Source organism: Vidua chalybeata, chromosome 4 (assembly GCF_026979565.1).
Source record: "Vidua chalybeata isolate OUT-0048 chromosome 4, bVidCha1 merged haplotype, whole genome shotgun sequence".
In the NCBI taxonomy this organism is placed as follows: Eukaryota; Metazoa; Chordata; class Aves; order Passeriformes; family Viduidae; genus Vidua; species Vidua chalybeata.
In genome coordinates, this window is record NC_071533.1 from 8,590,381 (window position 1) to 8,610,966 (window position 20,586).

At 39.0% G+C, this 20,586-nt stretch overlaps 1 protein-coding gene across 4 annotated transcripts in view; it reads right to left on the reverse strand.

The window, feature by feature from the left end:
- The window catches only part of WDFY3 (WD repeat and FYVE domain containing 3), a 150,860-nt gene that overhangs the window by 83,641 nt on the left and 46,633 nt on the right, over positions 1–20,586 (reverse strand). For all 4 annotated transcript variants that reach the window (XM_053940307.1, XM_053940305.1, XM_053940306.1 and 1 more), the window contains exons 3-7: positions 17,273–17,483; positions 10,503–10,626; positions 2,732–2,841; positions 1,534–1,695; positions 258–450 (exon numbers count right to left, since the gene is read on the reverse strand). In XM_053940307.1, the coding sequence (XP_053796282.1) occupies positions 258–450; positions 1,534–1,695; positions 2,732–2,841; positions 10,503–10,626; positions 17,273–17,452 (769 nt within the window). In that variant the 5' untranslated portion in view covers positions 17,453–17,483. The remainder of the gene's footprint in view (positions 1–257; positions 451–1,533; positions 1,696–2,731; positions 2,842–10,502; positions 10,627–17,272; positions 17,484–20,586) is intronic.

Below are 20,586 nucleotides of genomic sequence, written 5' to 3' on the forward strand. Positions count from 1 at the left end.
TCATGAACTCTATACCAAACCATGAGAGAAAACAATCCTTCTAGTTAAACTGAAATATGAATGAGACAGACTCAGCTAAGATCACCTCTCTCACTACACAATGGCTTAGAAATGTTACATGTATGTAAATAAGCACATGTCCAAACTAAAAGCCTAAAAGCTTTCCTATTATTTTAACGCCTATTTCCCAAATAAGAAAACTATGAAAGAAGAGCAGGAAAAAACCCCAATAAATAATACTAAAGAAAGACACATACCATGGATGTATTTCACTACATTGACACTAAGGCCATGACGAGATATGGTCATTAGTACTTCTCCTGCACTCTTCCTCCAAGGCAGGTTATAGGGAGGGCACCATGAGGTTATTGCACTGAACAGAAGCTGGAGATCATCCTTCTGAGCCAGTTCTTCCGCCGGGGACACAAAACTGCACAATTTTACTAGGATCTGAAACAGGAAGTCATTAAACAACTAGCATTAATACCTTTATCACTGCTAATTTTGCCTAGACTTAGTAAAAGGTGAAACATTCTTCCACTAAGGAAACACATTAAAAAAGGTAATGTGCAGCTTTCTCTTTGTGTGTTTCTGTACTTTGAATACAAGACAAGGTTATTTGACACATGGTTATTTCGAGTCCCAGTTCAGTTTAAAATGCTTACCAGAAGACTGGAAGCAGAATTTAAATCTCTTAGGCTGACACAGCATATTTGCATGGATACCAGAATATTCCATTCTTGGAGAATGCGCCAGTTGCCTAATTTGCAGGTTTAAATTTTGCACTGGGGGAGAAGCTCTGTGAGGCAAACTGTATTCCTTCCTAATGCAGGAAGAAGGCTATTGATGGGTTGTTGGCAGAGGAGCAACCATAACATCTTGGTCAAATTAAGTTTGTCAGGAAAGGCTACAGCAAAACTGCAGACCTACCTGAATAACTGGCACGTAGATGTGAATTTCCTAATTACCAAAACCAAGACAAATGCAGCCATACAAGCGAAGCTACTACGTCGTGTTCCCTTTTCTGCATGCTTTGAGATGTCTGATTTCTTGCATCTTGTGCAGGAAAAACTCAGGCTCCCTCCCAAAAAACTGGAGAGAGGCTGTCTGCAACTGGATGGGGAGGTCTGAAACCTCATTCATTCCAGTCAGTTCATTTGAGAGCACTACTTTATTATCAATACGAATGTTTTTTACTACGTCTATTTCAATCAGTAACAGCCAAAGATAACAAGTACTAGGACCAGTTAGATAAAAACAGAATAGTAGTTCACATGTTGCTCCTTTTAAATATCTGTGTAGAAGACCTGCATGGATTTCTGTGCAAGGAGGTATTTGTCAAAGCCAAAAACTAGAGACGGATTGGGAATTTAACCTCAACTGTGCTTGCAGGAAAGTCCACCTCTCTCTTAGCTATCAGTTTTTTAAGAATCAAGGAAGAGTAAAACCTGGCTCAAGTGAAAGGTTTCTAGACTTTGCTCATATGAAGTATTTACATTCCTCTTGCAAATTCCCTGACGTATTTTACCTTACCTGTACAAAGACTTTCTGTAGTAGCGCTCGGCGCTCTGCGAGAGGTAGTTCATTCTGTGCTCCTCCAACTACCTCAGGCACGTGTGGAAGGTCAAAAAACAGATACAGACATTTAACAAGTGTGGAAGGCACTGACATTGTAGTCATGCAGTCCACAGTTTTCTGAGGAAGAAGAAAACACAGTGAAAAATACCAGTTCAGCATATTATATATTCCAAACATCGATGATAATAATGCAGTTGATTGAAATGCTGTTTTTTCTTTTTCACACCTTTGGTCAGGTGTTGACACAGCAGTACAGATTCACCATCTATTCTTGAGTGCCTATCCAAACAGTAATTTTAAAAATAGGATGATGTATTTACATGACAACAGCATCTCATAGCCACAGTTCAGAGTAGTCAATGCACAGGACAGAACCAAAAGCTGTCAGTCTCTGCCAACAGAAGTTAACAAGTTAATTACAAGACCTTCAGCCAAGACCCTCATCAGCTATCAATTCTATGTAGCAGAAGAAATGGGAGTGGGAGGAGGACTATTTCATTTATGCTCTCATTTGGCAAGAAGATGTAAGGAGCTGTAAGAAGCAAGGTAGTAGAAAATATGAAAGCATCAGTGAGAAGAAAAGACAAATTGGCGTGGAGGCTGGTGACATACTAAAACAGAGATAAGATGATGTGCTGAATTACAAAGGCAGATTAGAGCAGAAATAACAAACCACACAGCTGCCCAGTATACTGCCAGAGACAGCTCTCTGATGGTGTGCAGCACAGGCAGGAATGATTCACTACCACTCCCATTAATCACTGCTGCTGGCCTTGCTTTTTGCAACTGCTGTGGCCCTCCTCCAGTGAGATGTGCAAAGTTCAAGGTCTGAACTATTTAGGTGCTCTATGTGCCATACATCTCATGGGGCACTAAGCAGCAGTATGCAAGAGAAGCCTTTGGGCAGCAATAAAAGTTGCATGCATTATTCAAAACATTATAAATTAAAGTCTCGAAACTACTCTTTTTTCATGCAACTGAAACCACAAGGAGCTAAAGCCTAAGTCCTGTGGCAGTATAAAAGAAAGAGGATCTTAACACAGCAAAACAATATAGTTACATCTTTTGGTGAGTGTTCATGACGTTCATGTTATTATTGCTTTTGTCTCTTCTACTCCATAATTTATTTTTAGCTTTGTTGTTTCAGACTAACCTGTCCTGATGAAGCTAGTAAATTGATTGTGGTGAGCAGCATCCAACCTCTACTTGCTTCTTCACTTTGATTGACCTCCAGAAACTGGACTATGGCACGACTTGCAGCCTCTGTAGGAGGCAGTAAAGAGAGAAAAAAAAAAAAAAAAAAAAAAAAAAAAAGCAGTAAGAATTCAGTCTGCTAATCTGCAGAAGGGAACTCATCCTCTCAGCAGCCCCAAGCACTGAGCATAAACTCAGCTTAACAGCACTACTTAAAAAAAGGACTAGGCTTAGGCCTATGCCTTCCAGACAACATTCCAGTCTTACACACACACTTGGCTTTGACACAGGCAAGGCTGCAAAAGTACGTTCTTTGGTCACACATCATCCTTGACCAGCAGACAGATTTCAGTAACCTTCAGTGACTTCTGTTTGAGTAATTTTTCTTTATCAATATACAATATACTTTTTCCAAAGACATGAAGTCACCATCAATTAGTGGCCTCCATGGAAATAGCTGAAATTTCTGAAAAAAAGCACTGCACTGTAACAACAGTATGGAGGATAATGGGGATTGTAGGGGAGGAGAAGTGCTGAAAGACAAAAGGAATAAAAAAACAGGGAAAAAAGTAACATTAAGAGTATGGTCACCAATTACCACATCCTCATCCTACATTTTTTGAGAATGAAAACAGTAACAGCTTCTGAATAATTCTTATGATTGAGAACCCTTCTGGATGCTATTCCATATCAGTCAGAGCCAAAGACAAATACTCAGCCTAGTAAACAAGTTATCAGCCTCAATAAATAAATCAAGAGAAAATGCAACCCTATATCACTGCTGCATGAATACACACTTATGTAAGAAGTCTATAATGCCAGTTGTGATGTCTGCCCATTACCTTTAATAGACATCTAAAAACATTTTTCATTAATAACTGTGTATCAATCATCTCCTCTGCTTTTAGTGTCAACTAGGACAGAAAAGGAAGGTGAATAATATCACATAAAAAAGAAATTACAAAGGAATTACTAATGGTGGAATAAATCTGCAACTGAAGAAAAATCCTATTTCAATATTGGCTTGTTTGCTTCATCTGCTTTTAAGATTCCCCAGCACATACCTAGGAAGTTTACCTGAAAGGCAGTCCCTTTCATATGGCAAAGTACTTATCAAACTTGTAGTATCAATTACAGTAAGAAGATCACTTTCTGAAGCATCACACTGTAAGCTGTGCAGATGTGCTTCATTTGTTCAATGGCTTCTCTCTCATGTTTTTGTCTGGTGGACTTTTTCCCATAACAGGCTTTTGTACAAACCAGTGGCTTTTCCAATTCTGGTGCTAAAGTAAGGAGAGGCCCCTACCACTTCCCTTCATGAGACTGAGATAAAGTTTGAGATATCAAGGTGAAAAGTAAATCAGTTTATAAAACTCACACAAACAAGTAGGAATTTCCCAGCATGCTGACCTGAAACTATCAGTGCAAAGCACTGGTCAGGCGGTAGTGTACATGAACAGGCCAACTTAGAAAGCACAACAGCCATGACACAGCTGCATTTCCTACACTAAAGACATAGGCAAAATACCAGAATTCCTGACAAAAGCCATTTTTCCTCAGTTCTGAGAGCCAAGCATATCTAAAGCACACACTGCTGCTACAAGGACAGTACCCCACCAGCACAGCATAAGGTGTGATTTTGTAGGCCTATTGTCTTTCTATCCCACCACAGACAGAGCTGGGCAATCAGTCTTTGCCTGCAAGAGACTGTCTATGCACACCAAACTGGACGTGCACAGCCTCCTTTGAGCACAGTCTCCAAAGCCACCTATGAAATAAGTGCTCGTTCAGTCATCTTTGAAAGTGAGACTCAGGGGTTAAGTCCACGCTTCTGAAAAAGTTGTCGTGCTGCTGTGGCATCCTGACATAGCAGTTGAACATTATAAATAGCAGTTTCAAAACTGTCACTCTTAATTAAGCACTACCTAAAACACAGACAGCATTTTAAGTGCTGGAACACGTTCTCTTGTCATCTGCTCTGAGCAAATTTGATAGTGCTATCATTTAAGATTAACTTCTATCATCAGCTCTAGTCTTATTTTATTCCTTGAACCTTTCCCCTGTTTTTGAAGTGCCCAAGTCGTTGTTTAATATAACATCCTCTATGTGCCTCACTCAGGTGTCCTTAGCCCTTCAACTTCTGCTGCAGAAGAAAGCCAATTCAGGAGCAGGATATGCTAACCAGTAAAAACAGCAAAAAGGCAAAGAGAAAAATCTATAAAGTAACATCTAAATATACCTACTGTTACAATGGTGCAAGCATGTACACGTGACTATGAGCATGATTAAGTGGTTACATGGTTAATACACAGGAGTCAGATTTTCCAACATGGATTCAGAATATATGGGATAGAGGCTTGGTAGAATCAAACAACAAAATTTGTTTCACGCGTAAGAGGTGCACTGCATCCTGGACTTCAGAAAACCAAAAGGCAGCAAGCAGTGGGATTAGAGTCATTCAGATGGGTAGCAAAAATCAGTGCTACAAGCACTGCAAGCGATGTTGCTGCCTGTAGCAATAGCACTAAGGGCAAATTTAGTACAAGAAGCTTTTAGTTGGATGATCTAGAACCATAAACAGCATATAATAGCATAATCAGACTTCTTTATAGCTTATTCTGAGGGGAATATTAGTGAAAAAAAAATCTGTGCATGTGCCATGGGTGAGAGGGGACATGCAGTCAAAGGTATGGATGGGTGTGTTGGGGGTGGTGAAGGTGAAGCTGAAGTCAGGGATCCTTTCTCTAACACAGCCTTCTAGAAGTCTCTGCTTCTTCTTTTGGGAAATGCCTGAAGACACAGTCAGGTACCTAAAGTTACAAAATATAAATAATTCTAACTACACAGAGAGTAAGAGAGAAGTATCAACCCAAATAAAAATGTGATGGCACAAAGTCTGCCTTCCATCATCAGGAGCAGAGTTGGACTGTCATCACACGTGGCAGATATGAAGAGGCTGATGCCTTTGCAGTGTGCAGAAATGGAGGGCTGCTCATCCAAAGATAAAACAACTCAACCGTGCCAGCTTTTAGCCTCACTAACACAATGATAAAAGAACAGGCTTTCTAGGATCTCTTGGAAAGGCTCTATATTGTACTACACTTGCTTTGTATAAGATCTGGTAGAAAGCACCAAAAGAAAACAGAAAGTTGACCAAAAGTAGTGAGATATAGAAGTTGTTGATTGGAACTGGCTTTTAATGAACAGTAGCTGACAAGACACTTCTTTTTCCCTTCCAGAGCAATTTCAATAAACACAAACCTGAAAAAGAATCACCTTGTAAAGCAAAGTCCCCCACAGAACAGGAAAAACATACACACGCAATGAAAAAAACCAAGATGTGCAATCCCAGCATGTGAAATAATTTCCAACAGTCTCTTCTCAGCAGAAGAAAAGTTAACATACCTAAAAAAGTCTGAAAGCAGCCCCTAAGTGCACTTATTTTTTGACAAAGATCCTCCCCTATCAGGAAAACTTCAGACTTCATTTGGGGAGGAGCCTGAAAGGCACTTTAGTAGCAGAAGAAGATCCCTTCAATTATCATCTGTAATTCACCTAAATGCAAGATACACTTAAACAAATTATACTAACTTCTGTGGATTGAGAATAAACATAAAATTAGTTCTGCTGATGTGACAGAGATTAACGCCAAAAAAAAAAAGACCAAAAAAAAAAAAAAAACCAACCCAAAAAAACCCCACAAACCCAAAAAACACCACCCAAACAAACACCAGAGTTTGTAGATTATTGTATCTTTAAGAAGAATAAAGGTAGGCATTCTCAGAGGCCAAATACCAACCAGTGATGTGGTTTTCTGCAATGATGATGAATGTTTATCAACTTGATCTCCCAAAATGATTTGATGATGAGATAATGGTAGTCTTCCAGCATATCTGCTAGAAAAATGCCTGAGGAGGTTAAAAGCATTTGCAGTGGTGAAACAGTTTGAGTAATCTGTGAAATTAAGTGGAAAAGAAAGAAACTGGGGGTAGAACCTCTCCCCCCACAAAAAACCACAAACGAAAAAAATGAAAAAAACCCAAAAAACCCAAAACCAACCAATCAAAGCAAAAAAACCCCTAAAAACTAAAAAGAAGGTGAAAAAAAAATCTAAACTGAAAACAAACCAACCTACCCCTCCGTCTCCCCCAGAAATAACCCTTTAAAAAAGACAAAATCACTACAACAGTCAGAGGGTATAAACAACAACTGAAAGTGCTGGAGGTAGGAAGGATTAGCTGAACAGCCTAGCAATACAGTAAAAATATATTTAGCATTCAATAGTAAATACTGTAACAAACACAAACAGAAAATGTAAATATGACATTAAAAACTGACTGAAAATAATAGGGACACAACTTAACTGAACTTAGAAGGTGCACAAAGCAGTGATGTACCCTAGCTAGCCAAATAAAATCACCAAAAAACGAAACAAACTTTTGAAATTGTCTTTGAAATGAGGCTAAAAAGTTCCAGACCTGTGATGTACCACTTTGCTTTCTCATTGTTCAGTTTTCTACCCTTCTTCACTTTCACCTGTCCTCATAACCACATATTTATATTCTGTCTACAGTATGGCTTTCCAGGTAGCAGGACTGCCCATCACTTAAGCAATCATTCTGAATCTCCCTGGGATAACTGTTAATGCATTACATAATGGGCCCTGATTGGATGTTGTTTGGTGTGCTCAAGATGCAGACAATGGAGAGGACTGAGTTAGAAACCCATTTTAGCAAAAATTACCACAAATAATAACCAATAACCACCAAATCAGGTCTGCACATCCTCAACTGATGAAATATGAGAAGGTGTTTAGAGTGAAAGAGAGGTGTTGGTTAGAGCCTGGTGCTAATAACACCAGGTTATGGGTACAGGTTGTGGGTACAGTTCACGTAGGGGCCACTGACCTAAGAGCTGGACTTGATGACCCTTGTGGCTCACTTCGAACTCGGAATATTCTCCAATTCTTCCCTTAGCAACTTTAGTTTAAAGACATGCTGCTGGAATATCTGCAAAATCACAGAACCACCAACTTCACCCTGAGAATGTCTTTAGAAAAACATATTAAACAAAAGTGTTGCTTCGTCTCCAGCCTAAGTAGCCATTAGTAGTCACATTGGTTCTACCAAGTTTCAGCTGTGCCTGTCCCTTTTTTCAGAAGTCTTTTTCAGTTCTGAGCCAGATGCACTTGCTCTCAAAAGAAAAGTTCATTTCAGAATTGAGACTAGAGAAACAGATGTTTGAACATATATTTTACATAGTACTACCACAACTTTTTGATCCATTCAGTCACAAAGTTTGACTTATTTGTGACAATTGTGGCAGCTAAAAATCTCAAGTATATAGAGCTATCTCACCCATGACCCCACCAACTTCTAAACAGACTAGACAGTCCATGGCAAGGGAAACTATTCACTAATCCTCATAAACAGTTACTGCTGTCACCAGAAAATCATCCCTGTTGTACAGCAAAGACTGAAACCTGCAAAATAATTTAATTCAGATTTAACTGCCTAATTTTTCTTACTATCCCTACCAGAGAAATAAGGCAGTTGAAATGTAGCTGAACATACAACTACAATGGCAATATTCAGAGACCATTTAAGACAGGGTGCTGACACAGTTACTACTGAATCACAAAACACTGTTCTGAGGAAACTACTACAGTCTGCCAAGAATAACTGAGATATGCCTCCACCATGGCAGGCATTACTCACATAGCTATTAGCATAAATATTCAAAGGCCTGATGAAAATAATTGCCCTGTGTTCCATTATCAGATGGAGTAGAAAAAAAAAAGAAAAAGGAAAGAAAAACAACAACAACAAAAACAAACCAAAAGAAAAAAAAAAAAACCCACAAAAACAAAAAACCCAAAAAAATCCCAAACCACTACAACATACCTACGGGGAAGATTTAACCATACCACATTCCCCACTGTAAAATACTGTCAACACATTTATAGAAATCAAGTTCTTGCAAAATTTCTTCCCCGGCATTAACTATTGAAAGTTGACTTTTGATTGTATGTAAAGCTTGTCTCTAACACAGGCTCAGCTATTTTGTTGACTTACATGGAGCACTTCAAATCAGCAGGAATTTGCACTTGGATATTACCAGAGACATTTCCTGCATGTTATTGCTACTGAAGTTTTTTTTCTTTTAAAAACATGCTAGGAGATATAATTACCTGTCAGCAACTATTAAGACACGTTGTATCTTTTTGTTTGAGACACAAAAAGAATGGAAGTTCTAAAAAAAATTATGCAAGAGTCTTCACAATCCACAGACAAAGTATGAGGTTGTTAACATAAAACATATTCTAAAAAGCCAGTAATTCCTATTTTTTTAAAAATCAGCATCACAGGAAGTGTATATCTAGCTCTAATCACTTTGACACAGAAGTCTACAAAATGAGTTTTAACAGCATGTTAATTGGTTATTTCAGGAGGGTCAACTGCAACTCACTGGTCCCACCGAGAGAGTCACAATGCAACTGCACAACATGCACCCATCACGCTTTCTTGAGGTCTAAAAACGGTTTACTGCCCAGAGTAACAGCAATCCTGATAACAGAGGGAAAATGACTGCTTTCTGTTTTAACATAAACATTGGTATTCATTACATTAAAGTTTAGAAGAGCACCAAATTGTGTTTTTAGTCATTGTGGTCAAGTTTCCAAGTGGGCTGGAAAACATGAAAAATACCCCAATATACCACCATCAACAAAAATCTACCTCTGACTTGTGAGGTTTTAAGAACTGGATTATCTTGGAGCAATAAGCAGAGATATGGCTGAAGTAACACACAAAAATGGTTATTCCCCGCAGAATTCAACTGACTAGCAGGCATAACAGATGTTCCCTGGGAAAAAAGGTCAAGCGAACACCTCAGTTCTGCCAGCACAGCTGCTGGACACTTATTTCCCCCTAATACTCAAAGAAAAGACATTTTGCACTTATTTACCCATAGAGGACAGGTTTTGCCTACGATATCTGTTTAGCCATCTGGAATGTTTCACTGCTTCACTGTTAGTCACTACTTAAAATGGAAATATATTGTAATTGGCACAGATTGTGACTCCTGACTTCCTGCACAATAATTTTCAGAGCCTTTTCCAGTCCTCATTTACCACCAAATCCAAACTGAGAACACAGAACAGATCTTAAAATTATCTAGTAGGCAAAGACTTGATACTTCTTGGAAGCACTCCTCTTCAGAAAAGGAAATTTAAGAGGAAAGCTAATGAAATTGCCCTCTTGGTGCATTGTCCTCAGTTATGCAACTGCCAATACATCATCAGGTTCTGATACATTCAGGGGTCAACAGAACCAAATCTCACCCTGACATTTAATAATCAGAAAAGAACCAGAGGAGTCCGCTGACATTTTTCTAGGGCTGGCAGTGATGGTCCTAATGTGGGACTTGCTGTACTTTCACATCTTGTTAGCTTCCTGGCCAGCAGCTAATTTAACTCAGTTCACACCTCTCTCTCATATCTGATGAAATTTTGTGGAACTCAGCTTTCTCCATAACCCAGGGAAGAAACCTCTAACCTCTTCCTCCTCCTCTCTTTCTCAGTCCAAAGGAACAAAAGACATTTTCATTGCTAAAAATTCAGTTTCTGAGCCTGCAGAGTTGCTGTGAATGGCAGCTCTTACTACTCTGACTGATCTGAAAATCATGATGCACAGATGTTGAAAAGGCCACCCTTGTGCCCCATGCAATACCTGTGGACTTATTTGATGCTCTCCGTCGAATTTCAGTCACCATCAATCGTGACACTTGAGTAGTAAACTGCAGGAGGTCAGAAAACTTCTCTGTCATTGTACTTGGAGGAGCATTTCCAAACACCTAAACCAAGAGAAAAATGGATGCATTGAAATAATTCAGTTTACAAGGATCACTACAAACTACCATGTTCCTTTGCGAAGAAGTATTCCTATGGAGATTACAAGCCTTTCTTTACATGCTGCAGCATTCATCACTGCACTGGTTTGCACAGTGCATGCTCTAAGATACGTTCAGGGTTGGAATTCAGATCTCATTCAGGGAGGTAAAATCTGATGAATGGACAGAAAAAGAGAGTTTAAGTTTTCTTGCAAGATGAAAACCCTGCAGAACCTCGAAAGACTGAGATTGCACTTAATGGGGTAAAGAACAGGTACCAGACCAAATTCTCCAACAGGACTTCTGTTTTTAAGATCAACTCCTTTACTATCTACTAAATACAAGGACATGTGTAAAGTCTTTTAAAAGGACTAAGAATTAGAACTGCCCTATTATGTCCTTCCTCAATAAACTCACAATATCAGGAAGTTTCCCATGTTGCTGATATCCCAAGGACTTACTCTCCTCTTTTGAGATCCTCCTGAACACAACAGCAGGCTTTTTTTTTTAGAAATTGTCACTTAATTCTAGTAACTTATTCTTCATGATTAAGTTTTGATTTTGTTATTAAATAGTGTATTAGATCACATATAACAGGGGAAAATATGTTAACTCTGTGGTATTACACTAAGCTGTGGAAGACAATCTCAAAATGGATTAGCTAGTTGCTACAGTAATTTACTTTTCATTCAAGACTGCACAAAAAACTGAGTCTTTATCCACTTTTCCAATGTAAAACTTGCACTAAAATGGTCACAATAAACCCATGATATTCATCATCAAACAAAGCACGCAATCTCAATTATGGTATCATCACTTGTGTTAGTGCTGAAGAAACAGAATAGCCTGCTCAACACCTGAACAGCCTCTGCTTGTTTAAATTTTTCTCCATTACAGATATTTATGTAACCTTCAGTAGTGTCCCTGATGAGCATAAAAGATGACAGTATTTTTCTAGCAAAACCTAAGTTCAACAGGTTACGCTGGCCTCCCAGAAGGAGGATGTGTTCTACAACAGTACAGTTGATTTGGACTCAACAGCTGCTTCACCCCTGTCTCCTTTCTCTGGGTGACCCAGTTACCCTATTACAGCTGAACTGCTGACATACTTGGCTGAGGTCATTCTCAAGTCCAGGGACATTCAGCGAAATCCATGATTACAGCCAACAGGGACACAAGGTAATTGTGGTGCCAGCTAACCTTGGAACCCCTAAGTCACTGAGGAAGACTTAAAAGGCAGAAGGAAAGAATAAGCTTTGTCAAACGTTTGACTTCTTACCTCCCTTAGTGTCAGTTGCTCTGGCACATCACAAAACAGCCAAAAATATTTTTTCTGTCTACTTGAGTTGCAAAGTCATGATGAAATGGAGTCAGAAATACAACATTGAAATGGAACACTCAATTTCCTCAAAATAAAAATAATTTTCACCAAAGGCATAAGTATTTCTCATACTGGAAATCACCATTATCATTAAAGCAAGGCCCATTATCATTAAAGCAAGCAAATGGGAGACCAGACACTACAAGCAGACAACTGTTTTCTGCAGACCAAGAAAAACACCCCTCATTTGAATTACAGACTACACAACATGCCTAGAACAGACAATCCAAGTTTCCCTAAATATTTTACAAGACCTCCTTTTGCAGTTGTCTGCATCAACTCCCAATTCATCCAAAGGCCCCTAACTTCCATAAAGCTGTTTTAAAGAAGGGAAGAGGGCCTTGAGGTTTGCATGCTCACATAACATAAGCAAGATTATCTAGACCAGAATGCACATTAGCATCTTGTCGTCACTAATTGCTTAAAGCTCTTTCATGCAGATCAAGTGAAGAGGAAAAGCTATTGGCCCTGTTACCTGTCCTGAGCTTGCTCAGATTTGTCAGCAGTTACCAGGAAACACAGAGAACTCAAAGTTACAGTGAAAGGTTAACTGAGGTCAAGTGGATTTTAATTAGTTGCCCCATATAACCAAGCTTGCACTATGTAGAATAAGCATCTCCAGTGGACATTTACATACCCTTAGATTAAAAGTGGTAGTAAAAACCAGGAATGGGATGTTACACATTTTATTAGCAAATCATCTTTTTAATATAGAAAAGCAAGGCCCTTTCAAGATAATGTAACAATGTATCACTTATTCAAAACCAGCCTCTTCACCATTCCATCTACTTTTCTCACATACTGCAGAAGCATTGCCACCACCTTTGTAGAGCAGCGCTTCCACAAACTCACTGAACTCTGAAAGGAGCCTTTTGAGTACTCTTCCACGGGGCTAATCTTTCATTAATTATGTACCAATTTAGCTTTTCATTACTATGTGATTCATCATTCCATAAACCTCCCTGAACAATGAAGAAAAAGAAATGGTCTGTAAACCCACTTGTTAACAGAACTAGCAAGATGGTTTTATCCACAGCAGGTTTGAGACATGCTCTATCTATAAACCAAACTTAAGAATGCTTTAGCTCTGCTGAATTTACTGATTAATAATCCTCAAAATAATAAAAAAATGAAAAGGAAATGAAGCTGTGTTTCCCACAAAACTTGAGATACCTCTGATGAAAGGAAAAAAATCAACCCCATGGCTAAGCAAGAAAGCCTCAAGAGCTCCTGGATACTCTGGTTATTTAACTGGCTGCCAGCTGCTGGCTACTTGGATGCCTCTGGGAAGCAGAGTTACTTTCTTCACTCTAGATCTTTGCACTCAGCAAAAATAATGCTTCTCCCAGGACTCCCTACTGCATTTTGTGTGCACACATAAACACACAGATTCCAGCCAAACACATGGAGCTCCCACTTCCAACAGCTCAGCATTCTGGTATAAGAGACATTCTAGACTACGCATAAAGGGATGGCACAGAAGTTTTGATCGGAGCTTTACAATTTGTTGGAGTTTCTCCTCCTAACACAAACATCCAAATCTTGTAACAGAAAATGCTTTTATAATACACCACCATAATCTCTGCTTAAGACAGTAACAGAAAAAGTACTCTATCACACTTCAAAATCTTCAACAGAATAAAGATAACCATGGAAAGTAACTGATGGATGGATTCACAGTCTGAATTTGAACAAAGTTATTAACCAATCATTTAAAACTTCTGCAGCTAAGGATTATATTTGAGAAACAAGAAAAATTTTAGAAAGGAACTTCTAATAATGTTTTCATCTTTCCTGACAGCAAAAAGTGTCCCTTCTCAGAGAAGAATTTTAGAGTGAACCAAGATTTACCAGATCTGCCACTGAAAATCTCTTCCCAGACTCTTTAGAAAATGAGATTTTTTTCTTGTACTATTTTTTATTCCAATCAGAGTTTGTCTTGCTGTGACCTGTAGCATTACTAAGCTAGCAGGATTGTTCCAAAACAAGCTGTACCATCAAGAGTTGACACTCCAGAAGACATAAAACTAGATAACTGAGGAAGCCACAGCACACTCTGTATGTGAACAGAAAAAGAAGGTGGCATTAACCAGGAATCTAAAGAGGTAAACTGTTAGAGTAGAAATAGATGGCATCACAACTGCTCAGCCTCTTGAATACAGGAAAACAAGAATGCCTTTACATGAAATGCAAGGAAAAAAATCCCCCTATAACAGAGACAGGATGAGATCTGACTGGAAAAATCAGTTTCGTTTGGGTTACACTATCTCAGTTCATCAATGACTGGTAATAGTTACCAAGGTCTGCAAGAAAGGAAGTAGCAAGAAGGAGCAGAAACAACAACTGCTTTCCTCAGTATGTCGAACTATGATCCAGATTTTAGAGACTGAAAACTCAAGTGACTACATCTGGCAAGAGCCTGTAGTTGTGGCATGAAGGACAGCTCCAAGAAGCTCACAAGCTCAGAGCAGGTAGAGCTTGAGGACAGTGATGTTAAAACTAAACAAGGAAACTGATGGGGGGAAAATGAGGAAAGAGGAAGAAAATAGCCAGAAGTAGGACTGAAAAACAAAACAGCTGGCGAACATGTAAGAATGTGCCTTCAGCACCAAGTTCACTTCAGTAAAGAAGGGTACAAAAGAGTCTCTAGGACTCAGAGAAAAGAGCCCATAAACAAAACCAGATGGATTCTGCAAAGAATAGAGACATGGGGAACCTGGAGAAGGAAAAGCTACTGCAAAAAAGGGGAAAATTGAGGAAAAGAATAGCTAAGATGCATTCATACAAATAGAAATCACAGAAACCATCAATCTGTTCAAGAATATAAATGGTACCTGAGATTACTTAGACAAGAGCTGATTTTCACAAAGTAAAAAGAAAACTTGGGGCTACTGATTTGGTTTTCAGAATCCTTCAGCACATGAGCTGAATGAAGGACAGTTAGAACAAGTGGTGCAAATACATGAAGTAACTTCAACTGGGCTTCAGCAGAGTGCAGAGGAGGAGATGAGAATTAGGACAAAGCCAGCAAGTGGTGTAAAGGGTGGGGAGGATGTGTATTAAGAAAGAAAACAAAAAAGAGAAAAAGCAGAAACAATGGAGAAATTAAAACTTAGCTGGTTTTTTTCACCTCAGAAATCTAACTGAAGTCTTTCCTTAGACTGCTATACATGCATTGCTACACTAGTTTTACTTAAACCCAGTAATATCATCCCTGCAATTTCTATATATATAATGCTTCTGCCAGTAGTTACCACAAAGGCTAAGAAAAAATTCTTCTCTAACTGCACATCAGAGTTATGTGCTGAAGAAGCTCAATAGAGGCATTCTGTTTTCCAGAAGCATCAGCCTCATGTAACTACCAGGGAGAGATTTCTAAGCATAACTGCATCAAAATAATCTTGCCTTGAGCCCGTGAAGCTTAAGATTCTACTGTGCTTATTTGTAAAAACAAATCAAGAAAGTCCATAACTAAAAGGCATATAATCTAAGAAGACAAATTAAAGAGGAGGCATATGAACTGAGCTTACTTCTCCCAAACTCACAAAACAGGTTACCAGCAGAAATAAGACCTACGGCAACAGAATGGCATTCAAGTGATCCATCCACTAAAGCACACTAACTAGTAGTAGTAGATTTTCAGTAGACTGAAAATCCTAGTAATACCATGTCTTGACTAAGATTAATTTTTCTATATAGCATTGTTGTAGTTTAACCTCTACTGGAAGCCAAACACCACACTGGCTCATTGCTCTCAGGTGGAACAGGGCAGAGAAACAGCAAGGTAAAAGGTAGGAAACTCATGAGTTGAGATAAAGACACTTTAATAGGGAAAGCAAAAGCCACACAAGCAAGCAAAGCAAAACAAGGAATTCATTCACTGCTTTCCATGGGCAAGCGTGCCCAGCCTTCTCCAGGACAGCAGGGCCCCATCGTGGGTAACAGTGACTTGGGAAGACAAATCACTTTGAACATCCCCTCCACCTCCCTCCCCTTCTTACCCCTGTTTTATATGCTGAGGCTGACATCATATGTGGGGGATATCCACTGGGTCAGCTGGGGTCACTGAGTCTCCTCCCAGTTCCATTTGCATTCCCAGCCTCTTCACTGGTGGAGTGGGGTGAGGAGCAGAAAGGCCTTGCCTCTGAGTAAGCACTGCTCAGCAATAACTAAAACATCCCCATATTGTTAGCATTATTTCCAGCATAAATCCAAAACACAGCCTACACTAGCTACTATAAGGAAAATTAACTCTATCCCAGCAAAACCAGCACAAGCATGGAAGCAGCTCAGTGTCTAACACCTTCATAAAGCCATACTTTCAACAAACATCCTTTTAGTTTTTGGCTTATTCCAGTTCTCTGAGGTAGCATATACAAGCACAAATCTATCACCCAAGAAGCAAAGAGTAAGAGCACACAGTGGGGAAAAAACCCCCAAAGCTAGAAAGCTAGATGTGTACCTACTGGTATTTTACAACCCTAAAACTACCATCAAAATTATTATTCACAGTAACCTGGAAGGGTAACTGACTGATATAAGACATCAGGAGGATTTAGTTCCTATTAATTCCAGTGACAGTTGCCATAGTTCTGCCTCAAAACAAAATCTCTGCCTAAGTACAAGGGAGTAGTGAAATATAAATGCCACACTAAAAGTGGCTATTATACATTCCCTACAGATTGCTTGTTCAAAATCTCCCTTGTCCATGAAAGGAGATTCAGACTCAATACATATAAAAAGGCCTATAAGAATATATAACATGAGAAATTAAAATTGTTGAGCTCATGTAACCTACAAAAACCAAGCTGACAGGACATATTATGATTGCTATCTCTAAATATGCATCAGTACAAAAAATGCAAAGAAGGGAGAAGAGCTATTTAGACTCAAGGAGAGTGCTGTCACACAAAAAAGTGGGTATAAACTTACTCCCAAAGTTTAGGTTGGAAATCAGATGACTGTAATAGCAGTGAGCTGCAGTGAACTGCAGAAAAGCTGCGAGCCTACATGCATCTGTGGATTGCTCTTGAGAAAAAGTGATAAGAAAAGGAAATCTCCAAAGGTAAGTTTATCCCCTAACACAAAACTGTGTGAGGAGAAGGGGAAAATTGAAAGGATGTCAACGGGAGAAAACCTATTATGCTAGAACCAAAAGGTCTTGGGAATACAAAATATGAGCAAACAATTCAAATAAAGAAAACACTTCTTGCAAATTGCCCGGCTTACCCTGTTGAACACAGGTAACATCATGTAAAGTTTTTCTTCCTGCTCTTTCTGGGTCATGTGCCGTGGAGGATGACAGAGCTCCGTGAAGAGGCGCCGCAGATGCATCAGGCCCAGCGCGTTGTCCTGGGGGCTGCACTCTTCCTGCCGGGGCCGGCCCATGATCCTCTTCACCATATTCATCTTGGCTGACTTCTGGAAGCTCCCTTGTATCCTGTTCAGAACGGAAAAGGAACTTGCTGAGTACAAGAGACTGAGGCATTATTCCAGTAAAGCCTTCAAATACATAGCACCCTCTCTCACAATAAATACCACACTGGAGTTAAGAGCATTAGCTAATTTTACATGCCAAGCATTGGATTAGGAGAATTTACAGCCAACAGTTTGAAACAGCAAACATCTGATATTCTCCAGCAGAAAGCATGGCTGACCAGGCTTTGAACACTCCAAAATGCTTTGGTACTTTTTATCGGATGAGTTTTACGATCCTTTGGTGCCCATCCCACAGCATTTACAACAGTGTTATCTACATAATGCAAAATATTCTCAAATTAATTCTAGAATAAAAACAGTACTTTAAAATCTAATCACACAAGACCTTCCAACTCTCTCAGACATTGGCTTTATCATACAGAGACAAGCATAGATTTTTTTCCTGATTTTCCTGTGGCAAGGAGACAAAGCTATCCAGTGGAGCTGTTGTTCATCTCACCCCTCAGCTACTGGCTCTGCAGAATAACACCTCAGTCTTCAAAACATGGACCAAGTCTTCCAACTTTGCAACTGAAGTCTATCGGGCAGGACCTTGCATGAGAGGTGTGAGGGTCAGAACAGATAAATCCCTAAACAGATGCAATCAATTGGACACTGCAGCAAAAGGGACTAATCTCACAACCATGTTCACATTAGGCAAGGAGTAAAGGGAATACATGGAAAACAGTTTCTGCTCCATATATAAAGTAAGGACCACCAACAATTAAATACTCCACAGAATTGCAATGCCTACATCTCACTACTTAAATGCAGCCAAAAAAACCAAAGGTCAGTAACAGCTGTAAAAATTATTCAAGAGTAGAAAATGCCTTCCAGCAAGAAACGTAAAGAACTTATTATTTAAATTATCAAAAAGAGAGGCTACCACAAAGGGTCAATTAATAAAAAGAGAAGTGATGATTCCAAAGGTGCTGTAATTAGAGTAACAAAGGGAAAGTAGACATTACTGAAAAACTCCAACCCCAAGATTAAGTTGTGATGAAAGACTGTAGTTGGATGCTAAAGCCAGGAAAATAACATCAATAACAAAGTGGAGAGGAGCTATGCTTGTAAAAGTGAAGGGAATTAACTACCAATAAGAAATATTAATAAAAGAAAAATATTCTCTCTGTAACCCAAGAAAGAGATACCTTTCTGGAACATGTTCATAAAACGTATTCATAAAGTATTTTACTAATACATAGTAAAACATTAGGAACTAAAGCTAATGAACATTTTAGTACCATGTAAAAAATAGTTCATGAAATGAGAAGCCATCAAAAAAGCTAAGGTAAATTACAAGCCAGCAGCTCTAAGTCCATGCTAGAAATGTGCACTAGCTTTTCACAACCGAGAAAAATTTAGATAGAGCTGGGTGTTGTCTTTTAGCATATTGTTCTTAAGAAATAACATAGGTAAGACTTCAAATCAGCATTAATCATTCAGCTAAAAATAAACACAGTTTCCCTCAGAAACCCATAGCTTTTCCAAAACTCCTCACTTTGAGGATGCTTCTCTTGCTGTAACAGGTAGACTAACAGAACATCTGAGCTCAAAGACCCAAACCTTCACTGCTTAAGCAGCAGGAAAAAAGCCTGCATCTTCTTTTCAACAAAATCTTTTAAATTTCTTTTTATGATTCACAAAATGCTGAGAACTTATATACCCACCCAAAATTCATATTGTCATCAAATTCATGACTGTTGTGGACTTCTGCTTGTGTGGCCAATTTTTCTTTTAAATTCTATTGCTTTATTCAGCCTAATACCTAAAACAGAAATTTACACTGGTTCAACCACACACTTCTAATTATAGATGTGACAAGTTTTGTGTAGTCAGAGAAGTCTAAATAAACGTTACACACTATTTTCCTGATATAAAGGAGCCTACTGGAATGGCATTCCACAGCTGTGATCTATTTACTTCCACCAGGGCAGTTAACCCCAAGGGATGACAAATGCAGAGAACAATTACAAAGTCCTCACTTCCTCAACACAGTCATGGTCCCTCCTGTCTATTCCCCACTACAAGGTATTCAACTTCAACATAAATGAGAGGAGGGGAAGGGAGGGGAGGAGAGGATGTAATACCAATTAACTATTTTTTTTTCTCCAGAAGTAACCGAATTCCAAAGTAGATACTACTTCTGGAATTATTCCAAACTTGTCTCCTACTGTGTTTCTCTCTTATTAGAAAAAATGCTAGTGTGGGCTTCAGGCAATGTCATCTGAAATACATTGTACATAAAAGCTGAAAGAATTCCTGTGATTTATTTTCCAAATCCAGTGATATTTTCTCTGATTATCACAGCACAGATTATCTATGGGAAGAGAGCTGTTGGCTCTGGGATCTCCCACATTAGGACCAAATCACAGATATGTTAAAGTGAACAATGAAAGAACAGTGTTATATTGCTACTTCATCTTGTACAAATATTTTGACTGATACTTTCCTTGTTTAGAATTAGGCCTGCAGAAGAGAAAGCAGTACACCTAAACCTTTTACTATAAACAAAAAGTATCTAGAAAAAAGGGTGCTCCTAGTCTAAATGAAAGCATCTGCATAATCCTCAGTCAGTTGCAACCATCACATGTGACTTGAATTTAGCATTAAGACCTGTCAGACCCTTAATGTCAAAAATTAAAAGATTCCAGTATTTTCAGTAACAGCCACTTCACCTGCTCACAACTGCTTGTTTACAGCACATGACAATCAAGCACCCTGCACAGTAATTAAGACAAGCAAACTCAAAAGTTAGGGAACACTGGTCTTGTAAATGATTGCGGAGCTTGAATTTGGCCTGGCTCTGCACATGCAGTAGAGTCTTATATTGCACACTCACTTCCTATAGTCCCCAAACAACCTCCTGCCTCTCTCAGCAGATCCTTCCTGAGCAGCTGGTTGGTATTTTGTTACTTGCTCCCTCTGAGCATGATGCTACACCTTGATTCCTACAACCTGGACTGAAAGGCTGCTCTGCAGACCCAGCAGTGCATTTCCTCAGGCATCAGAATGCATCACAACTAATAAACCAACTTCCTTTCACAGATATGCCCCACAGCACA